Source organism: Hyperolius riggenbachi, chromosome 11 (assembly GCF_040937935.1).
Source record: "Hyperolius riggenbachi isolate aHypRig1 chromosome 11, aHypRig1.pri, whole genome shotgun sequence".
Lineage (NCBI taxonomy): Eukaryota > Metazoa > Chordata > Amphibia > Anura > Hyperoliidae > Hyperolius > Hyperolius riggenbachi.
In genome coordinates this window covers 222,805,735-222,816,226 of record NC_090656.1, presented here as the reverse complement: position 1 = coordinate 222,816,226, position 10,492 = coordinate 222,805,735, and the positions used below count along the sequence as shown (strand labels likewise).

Below are 10,492 nucleotides of genomic sequence, written 5' to 3'. Positions count from 1 at the left end.
AGCACGGACAGAGCAGCATGCCGGGACAGGTGAGATGAAATGTTGATCATGCACTGAGAAGCAGGAGCATGGACAGAGCAGCACGTCGGGACAGGTGAGTTAAAATGCTGATCATGCACTGAAAAGCAGGAGAAGACAGAGAAGCATGCCAGGACAAGTGAGATGAAATGCTGATCATGCACAGAGAAGCAGGAGCAGACAGAGCAGCACGCCGGGACAGTTGAGATGAAATGCTGATCATGCACTGAGAAGCAGGAGCGCGGACAGAGCAGCATGCCGGGACAGGTGAGATGAAATGCTGATCATGCACTGAGAAGCAGGAGCACGGACAGAGCAGCATGCCGGGACAGGTGAGATGAAATGCTGATCATGCACTGAGAAGCAGGAACATGGACAGAGCAGCACGTCGGGACAGGTGAGTTAAAATGCTGATCGTGCACTGAAAAGCAGGAGAAGACAGAGCAGCATGCCAGGACAAGTGAGATGAAATGCTGATCATGCACTGAGAAGCAGGAGCACGGACAGAGCAGCATGCTGGGACAGGTGAGTTGCAATGCTGATCATGCACTGAGAAGCAGGAGCAGACAGAGCAGCACGTCGGGACAGGTGAGATGAAATGCTGATCATGCACTGAGAAGCAGAATCATGGACAGAGCAGCACGCCGGGACAGGTGAGATGAAATGCTGATCATGCACTGAGAAGCAGGAGCGCAAACAGAGCAGCACGCCGGGACAGGTGAGATGAAATGCTGATCATGCACTGAGAAGCAGAATCATGGACAGAGCAGCACGCCGGGACAGGTGAGATGAAATGCTGATCATGCACTGAGAAGCAGGAGCGCAGACAGAGCAGCACGCCGGGACAGGTGAGATGAAATGCTGATCATGCACTGAGAAGCAGGAGCACGGACAGAGCAGCATGCCGGGTTAGGTGAGATGAAATGCTGATCATGCACTGAGAAGCAGGAGCGCAGACAGAGCAGCACGTTGGGACAGGTGAGATGAAATGCTGATCATGCACTGAGAAGCAGGAGCATGGACAGAGCAGCACGCCGGGACAGGTGAGTTGAAATGCTGATCATGCAGTGAGAAGCAGGAGCGCGGACAGAGCAGCATGCCGGGACAGGTGAGATGAAATGCTGATCATGCACTGAGAAGCAGGAGCACGGACAGAGCAGCATGCCGGGACAGGTGAGTTAAAATGCTGATCATGCACTGAGAAGCAGGAGCATGGATAGAGCAGCATGCCGGGACAGGTAAGATGAAATGCTGATCATGCACTGAGAAGCAGGAGCATGGACAGAGCAGCATGCCGGGACAGGTGAGCTGAAATGATGATCATGCACTAAGAAGCAGGAGCAGACAGAGCAGCACGCCAGGACAGGTGAGATGAAATGCTGATCATGCACTGAGAAGCAGGAGCATGGACAGAGCAGCATGCCGGGACAGGTGAGATGAAATGCTGATCATGCACTGAGAAGCAGGAGCGCAGACAGAGCAGCACGCCGGGACAGGTGAGATGAAATGCTGATCATGCACTGAGAAGCAGGAGCGCGGACAGAGCAGCATGCCGGGACAGGTGAGATGAAATGCTGATCATGCACTGAGAAGCAGGAGCGCGGACAGAGCAGCATGCCAAGACAGGTGAGATGAAATGTTGATCATGCACTGAGAAGCAGGAGCATGGACAGAGCAGCATGCCGGGACAGGTGAGAGGAAACGCTGATCATGCACTGAGAAGCAGGAGCGCGGACAGAGCAGCATGCCGGGACAGGTGAGTTGAAATGCTGATCATGCACTGAGGAGCAGGAGCAGACAGAGCAGCACGCCGGGACAGTTGAGATAAAATGCTGATCATGCACTGAGAATCAGGAGCACGGACAGAGCAGCATGCCGGGACAGGTGAGTGGAAATGCTTATCATGCACTGAGAAGCAGGAGCGCGGACAGAGCAGCATGCCGGGACAGGTGAGTTGAGATGCTGATCATGCACTGAGAAGCAGGAGCAGACAGAGCAGCACGCCGGGACAGTTGAGATGAAATGCTGATCATGCACTGAGAAGCAGGAGCACAGACAGAGCAGCACGTCGGGACAGGTGAGATGAAATGCTGATCATGCACTGAGAAGCAGGAGCGCGGACAGAGCAGCACACCGGGACAGGTGAGATGAAATGCTGATCATGCACTGAGAAGCAGGAGCGCGGACAGAGCAGCATGCCGGGACAGGTGAGTGGAAATGCTGATCATGCACTGAGAAACAGGAGCAGACAGAGCAGCACGCCGGGACAGTTGAGATGAAATGCTGATCATGCACTGAGAAGCAGGAGCATGGACAGAGCAGCACGTCGGGACAGTTGAGATGAAATGCTGATCATGCATTGAGAAGCAGGAGCACGGACAGAGCAGCACGTCGGGACAGGTGAGATGAAATGCTGATCATGCACTGAGAAGCAGGAGCGCGGACAGAGAAGCATGCCGGGACAGGTGAGATGAAATGCTGATCATGCACTGAGAAGCAGGAGCGCGGACAGAGAAGCATGCCGGGACAGGTGAGATGAAATGCTGATCATGCACTGAGAGCAGGAGCACGGACAGAGCAGCACGTCGGGACAGGTGAGATGAAATGCTGATCATGCAAGGGCCTGCCTGGGAAGCACAGTAGAAATGAGGGGGGCAATCAGGAGGGCGGGTCCAACAGAGCTCAAGGGCTAAATTTGCTGTGGGGGGTAGTAGGAGGGCCCCCGGGCTACCTTTTCCCCTGGCCCCATCAGAACTGGAATTGGTCCTGCAACATTCACACCCTCTTCTCCCTTCCTCCTTGGTGACCCTTATGGCCTGGGGCGAAGCGGGCAATTTGGGCAACCCCCCACTTGAACACGGGTCTCCCGAATATCTATTCCCCCCCCCTCCCTGCCCCCACGATCATGCAGAGCAAAGGCAGCCACAACGGTGTGCATACTTTACCTGATTCTGGCAGGGTAGGTCCTCTTCACTGCTATCATGTAGCCGCCGCTGGCAGCCTATTAGCTTGCGGCTCTCCTGACACTGCATGTCATGTGATAGGTAAGTCACAAGCTAATAGCCTGCACAGCATGGATATATACAGTAGTATATGGTCCACTGCGGCTGCTCTGCACGGTCTCAGAAGTGTGGGGAGGAGAAGAGGAAATTGGGATGTGGGAGTGTGCGCTACAAGCAACTGCCACTGCCAGGGGCCCCTTAGCCTCTGGGCACCACTTCAACGACAGGCCTTGCAGGGGCTACTGTTACACCAGTGCTGCCATAGGCGCCTATGGGGGGGTCATCTATACGTTTAGGCATCAGGTAGGAACGTGGTGTTAGAGTTTAGAGTCGGGGGTGGGTTTTGTGTAAGAGTAGCCTAAGGCCCCGTTCACACTTGCGGTTTAGTAAAAACCGCACCGGATGTCCGGACCGCACCGTATCCGGACCTGATCCGTACGGTTCCTATCCGGATCCGGTCCGGATCCGGTCCGTTTGCATCCGGTTTCCGTGCGGTGTGAACACGGTTGCGGTCTGGATCCGGTTTCTTAAGGAGATAACATCCTTTTAATTACCTGGGGTCTGGGAGGTCAGCAGAAGGGTCTGGGGTCATTGTTGGAGACAGGTGGACGTGTGGAGACCATCCGTGGATACAGAGACTGCAGTTGGGACCATGGATCCAGGCATTTTTTACTCGTAAACCTGGGAATTCTCTCCTTCCTGTTGTTCGCCTCCTTCAGACATATCAGACATGTTGCTGGCAAAAAGAGCTCCAGCACGAAATCGCTGCTGCCCCACTCTTCGCTGGGCCCATGTGGTCCCCATCCAAAATGCATAGGAAGTGGGGTAGAACGTCCGGTTTTTGTAGCCAGTGTGTTGTGCGTTCTCCGGCTCTCATTGCTTTGTATTGGCCGGATGGTGCAGTCCGGCTCCGCTCCGGATACGGCTGCCGGAGGAGCCGGACCAAAAAATAGCGCATGTTGGAACGGACGCCGGAGTCCGGATCCGGCCCGGATCCGGTCCGGCTCCGGTCCGGCAGAACGGACGCATGTGAACGGACGCATAGGCTTTCATTGCCATGCCGTGCGTCCGTTCCGTCCGTTCTGAAAGCGGTCCGGCTCCGGCACGGCGATTCCGGACGGCCACCGCTAATGTGAACCGGGCCTTAAGGTGGCCACACACAATACAATAAAATGATCCGATTTTACAGCAATTCGATAAAAACGATCGGATCTCCCGTAAAAAATCGAAAGCTTTTTTTCATTCGACTGAAAAATCCGATCGGATTTCCCATTTATTTTTCAATTTTTATTTATCCGGAATGCCAGATACTTTTCTTCAATTTCTCTAAAGATTGTATGGTGTGTGTTAGATTGTCAATTTATTAATATACACACCATAGCAATTCAGAGTTTCCAATCATTTTTTATCATAGTTGGGGAAAAATTGTACACAGGTGTGTGGTACATTGGTCATATTTTTGAAATGTTACAATCAGTCAGAAAAATTGATTGCTATTCTTAAATTGAACAGATTTTTAAAAAATTGTATGGTGTGTGGCCACCTTTTGGTTTAGCCATAGTAAAATATTGGTATTTATTACCAATATTTTACTATCGGGATTACTGATCTACCAAATTTCCATGATCCTCTTTTCGATGTGTGCAGCCTGGGGGGTCCATTGTCCAGAGGTCATATAATGAAAGTGGCCACTAGGACCCCCCCCCCAATACAGGGGTGTCCAGTATGACTACTCCCAACCACAAGTGTGCCCGCAATAACACTTACATATGAGGGAAAGGGGTCTGTATGGGATGGCGCGTAAGGAAATGTTGCCCCTCACAGACCTCGGCCTTCTGACTGCTGCAGAAGTTGCTTAGTTTCCACCAGCATACCGCTTTCTTCAGTCTTCAAGGAAAGAGGCCCTGTAGTTATATAGAATAGAAAGCAGTAAATTATCTAGGATACCCACTTTTAGGGATCAGACACACTAGGGCTTTGATTCACTAAAGTGTGCTAAGTGTTAGCACGCCAGTGAAAAGCCACTTAGCACGTGCAAACTGGCTTTGCACGCGCGTAAAGTTTAGCACACACCGCTTCGCATGCTAAGTAGCATGATAAGCATACTTTGCACGCGAAGTGGCTGAATTTGCACTCGAAGCGGTGCGCGCAAAACTTTACGCACACTAAAATAGCACGCGATCAGTAGCAGCTTTGCCGTGCAAACTACTTAGCACCCTAGTTTGCACGTGCAATGCTTTTAGGTGAAGCTTTAGTGAATCAAGCCCAATAAGCGATTTTCCTCCAGAGCTTTCTGAGCGCTTTAAAAAAAACAAAACGCTTCCATTGACTTACATTAAAATTGCGGTAAAATTGCGAACGCATGAAAATTGTGCGATTTTAATGCATGTCAATGGGAGCAATTTTTAAAAAGCACTGATCGCTAGTCTGTCGCTAGTGTGAAATAAAGGTGTCCATGCACTACAGTAATCAATTTTCCTGGCAGATTCAGGGCCCATTCACACTGGGGCAATGTGCAGGCATTTACCACCAATCGCTAGCGCTTTTAAAAGGGCTACTGTAATTAAAAGTATATGGCAGTGATCTCACTGCCGCAAAAGCCGACGATGCTGCAAACGCAGTGCTTTTCACAATTTTAGATCATGATTGAAATGTTAAAAGAATTGTGATTGCTCAAAAATGTCCACTAAAAGGCGTCAATCGCGAAAAAGGGCCTATTCACACTTACGCGGTTAGCTTGCGCTTCCCGCAAATCGCTAAAGCTTTGTTATCCTATGGCAGTATTCTCACTGCCGCGATTGGCACCGATCACGGGCCTTTTGCGATTAGCGCCAATCGCAAACGCGTTACCTACAGCAGTTTTGAGGCAATTCTGGAGCAATCGCGGTACAGTGCTTATAAAGCGCTGACCGCGATCGCTCTGAAATCGCGGAAATGTCCAGTGACTTTTACCGAGCTAATCGCGGTAAAATCACCTGCGCAGATTTAAAGTGTGAATGGGCCCTAAGGCACCGGTGCAAAATGTTAGAGATTTTTCTAGCGTTCTGCTATCCCCAGTGTGAATGTGCACTCAATCATTGTGATTGAATCTGCTGGAAATCGATGACCCAACATGACACTAGATGTATGGCTACCTTAGTATCCCTTTTTGTTGAGTAGTCTCAAAGCTTCAGGAAATCAGGACAAGCTATGGAGCTGAATGACTACAACCCACGTGGACGTCAGCTGACCCCCTCTCATCGGCTGCCCACCCTGCAGTGCTTCCCAGGCCGTCCACCTGCACGGGCGTCGAGAGGGTTAACCAGCTGAGGGACCGTCGCCCCGCCCTCCCACTGACACCTCGCTCCGCCCCCGGCCTGACGTCACGGCATTCTGCAAAAAGATACAATAACAATCAGCTGCGATCGCACTGCTGTTCTGAGCGCCGATCCGGAGGGATCCCAGCCGGGGACCGACTAGGAGGGGGATCCAGCACTGCAGACATGGTGTCACCCGTCACTGTGGTGAGTGGCTGCTGGGGGGAGGGGAGGAAGCTTCTGTCATCAGGTGCCAGGGATCAGCATGCCATCTGCAGCATCCAGCTGTGTGTCTGTGCCTCTGCCCCTTCACCCTATATATACTCTATATACACTCTGTATACTGTATGTAGTGCGTGCAGCATCCCCTGTGCCTTCATCCATAAACAGTGCCTCCATCACCCTATATACAATATACACACTCTATAGACACACTAACATCAGCATGCCATCTGCAGCATCCAGCTGTGTGCCACCCCCTCTGCCTCCATCACCCTATATATACCCTATGTATACTGTATGTTGTGTGTGTGCCATCCCCTCTGCCCCATCACCCTGTATATACACCCTAAACTGTATATACTGTATGTGGTGTGTGTGTGCCATCCCCTCTGCCCCATCACCCTATATATACTATATACTGTATTTGGTGTGTGTGCCACCCCCTCTGCCCCATCAACCTGTATATACTCTATATATACCCTATACTGTATGTGGTGTGTGCCATCCCCTGTGCCTCCACCCTCTATATAAACCCTATACTGTATATACTGTATGTGGTGTGTGGACTATCCCCTCTGCCTCCATCACCCTATATACATTCTCTATGTACACTAAGATCAGCATCCAGCTGTGTGTGTGTGCCATCCCCTGTGCCTCCATCACCCTGTATATACTCTATATATACCCTATGTATACTGTATGTGGTGTGTGGACCATCCCCTGTGCCTCCATCACCCTGTATATACTCTATATATACCCTATGTATACTGTATGTGGTGTGTGGACCATCCCCTCTGCCTCCATCACCCTGTATATATTCTATATACACCCTATACTGTATATACTGTATGTGGTGTGTGTGCCATCCCCTCTGCCCCATCACCCTGTATATATTCTATATACACCCTATACTGTATATACTGTATGTGGTGTGTGTGCCATCCCCTCTGCCTCCATCACCCTGTATATATTCTATATACACCCTATACTGTATATACTGTATGTGGTGTGTGTGCCATCCTCTCTGCCTCCATCACCCTGTATATATTCTATATACCCCTATACTGTATATACTGTATGTGGTGTGTGTGCCATCCCCTCTGCCCCATCACCCTGTATATACTCTCTCTCTCTCTCTCTATATATATATATATACCCTATACTGTATATACTGTATGTGGTGTGTGTGCCATCCCCTCTGCCTCCATCACCCTGTATATATTCTATATACACCCTATACTGTATATACTGTATGTGGTGTGTGCCATTCCCTCTGCCCCATCACCCTGTATATATTCTATATACACCCTATACTGTATATACTGTATGTGGTGTGTGTGCCATCCCCTCTGCCTCCACCACCCTGTATATATTCTATATACACCCTATACTGTATATACTGTATGTGGTGTGTGTGCCATCCCCTCTGCCTCCATCACCCTGTATATATTCTATATACACCCTATACTGTATATACTGTATGTGGTGTGTGTGCCATCCCCTCTGCCCCATCACCCTGTATATGCTCTCTCTATATATATATACACCCTATACTGTATATACTGTATGTGGTGTGTGTGCCATCCCCTGTGCCTCCATCACCCTGTATATACTCTATATATACACCCTATACTGTATATACTGTATGTGGTGTGTGTACCATCCCCTCTGCCTCCATCACCCTATATATACTCTATGTACACACTCTATATACACACACTGTATATATATCCTATACTGTATATACTGTTGTGTGTGCGGTATCCCTTCTGCCTCCATCACCCTAAATACACGCTATATACCATATACTCTATATACACTCTATATACCCTATATTGTATATATTGTATGTGTTGTGTGTGTGTGGCATCCCTTCTGCCTCCATCACCCTATATATACTCTGTACACACTCTATATACACACTGTATATATACCCTATTGTAAATACTGAATGTGTTTGTGTGTGCGGTATCCCTTATGCCTCCATCACCCTAAATATACTCTATGTACACACTCTATATACACTCTATATACACCCTATACTGTGTGTGTGTGTACAGTGTGTGTGTGTGTACAGTGTGTACAGTTTGTACAGTGTGTGTACAGTGTATTTGTGTGGGTGGGTGTGTGTGTGTACAGTGTGTACAGTTTGTACAGTGTGTGTGTACATTGTGTGTACAGTGTGTGTACAGTGTGTGTACATTGTGTGTACAGTGTGTGTGTGTGTGTACAGTGTGTGTGTGTGTACAGTGTGTACAGTTTGTACAGTGTGTGTGTACAGTGTGTGTACAGTGTGTGTGTGTACAGTGTGTGTGTACAGTGTGTGTGTGTGTGTGTGTGGCATCCTTTCTGCCTCCATCACCCTATATAAACTTTATGTACACACTCTAAATACGCTCTATATATACCCTATACTGTATATACTGTATGTGGTGTGTGTGGTATACCTGTGCCTCCATCACCCTATATATACTCTATGTACACACACTATATATGCACACTGTATATATACCCTATACTGTATATGCTGTATGTAGTGTGTGTGAGGTATCCCCTGTGCCTCCATCACCCTATGTACACACTATATGTACCTTATATACACTCTTTATATGTATTATAGTGTGTGGCATCCCTTGTGCTTACATCCTAGTGTCTCCATCACCCTATATATAGTCTAAATACACAGTGTATATATACCCTATATTGTATGTGGTGTCTGTGTGCCATCCCCTGTGCCTTCATCAACCTACATACACACTACATACACAATATACTCTATATACACACTATATAACCCCTATATAGTGTCTGTGTGGCATCCCCTGTGTCTGCATCCATACACTGGTGTATATGTAATAAAGGTGCCAGGAAATTTGGGCGCAGGGCAAAGCTGAAAAATAGTTCACCCCGCTACTGCAAAAGTCCCGGCAGCAATAATTTAACATTCCCCCTCCAGGCTGCCATTTACTCTGGAGTAAGATATATCTTGGCTTCCAGCTATTGCAGGTGGTGGAATTATGCTGTTTTACCATGATTTAGGCACTGTCTCTTGACAGAGCCTCAAATTACTGCCGGAGCGTCGTTCTAGTCATCATATACTGTATATCCCTACATACACACTACATACATTCTATATACACAAGATATATATAGTGTGTGTGTGTGTGTGTGTGTGTGTGTGTGTGTGTATGTGTATATAATGTGTGTGTGTGTGTATACATATAATTTGTGTGTGTGTGTGTGTGTATATAATGTATGTATAATGTGTGTGTGTGTGTATATATAATGTATGTATAATGTGTGTGTGTGTGTGTATATAGTGCGTGCGTGTGTGTGTTCGTTCCATATTTTTTCCATCTGCACAGAGGCTTACCTATGTCTACATCATTTGGGGTTCATAGCACAATGTTGACAGGGCCTCTGACTCTTTTCACACTATGGGGGGGCTGGCTCTTTCGCTGATGTCAAATCCTTCTCTGCTACCGACTGGAAGCTACATGCAGCGTCTACGAAAATTCGGTCACTGGTAAACGCATTAAAGGGCAACTGAAGTGAGAGGTATATGGAGGCTGCCATATTTATTTCCTTTTAAGCAATACCAGTTACCTGGCAGCCCTGCTGATCCTCAGCCTCTAATACTTTCAGCCATAGCCCCTGAACAAGCATGCAGCAGATTACATGTTTGACTTTATTGTCAGATCTGACAAGATTAGCTGCATGCTTGTTTCTGGTGGGATTCAGACACTACCGCAGCCAAATAGATCAGCAGGGCTGCCAAGCAACTGGTGTTGTTTTATAAGAACATAAATATGGCAGCCTTCATATCCCTCTCGTTACAGTTGTCCTTTAAAATGAACACTCCCATTCATCTCTATGTGGGACGCAGTGGATCCCAGCGGTGAACAGCGAAGATGGCCACTGACAGTCGCTCATGTGAATCAGCCCTACCTTAGG

The 10,492-nt window shown here is 48.4% G+C and overlaps 1 protein-coding gene across 1 annotated transcript in view; it reads left to right on the top strand.

Moving 5' to 3' along the window:
• The first annotated feature begins 6,344 nt into the window (after positions 1-6,344).
• TMEM86A (transmembrane protein 86A) overlaps positions 6,345-10,492 on the top strand; it is a 71,949-nt gene continuing 67,801 nt past the window's right edge. The window contains exon 1 of the mRNA XM_068260875.1: positions 6,345-6,523. Within this exon, the coding sequence (XP_068116976.1) occupies positions 6,503-6,523 (21 nt within the window). The 5' untranslated portion in view covers positions 6,345-6,502. The remainder of the gene's footprint in view (positions 6,524-10,492) is intronic.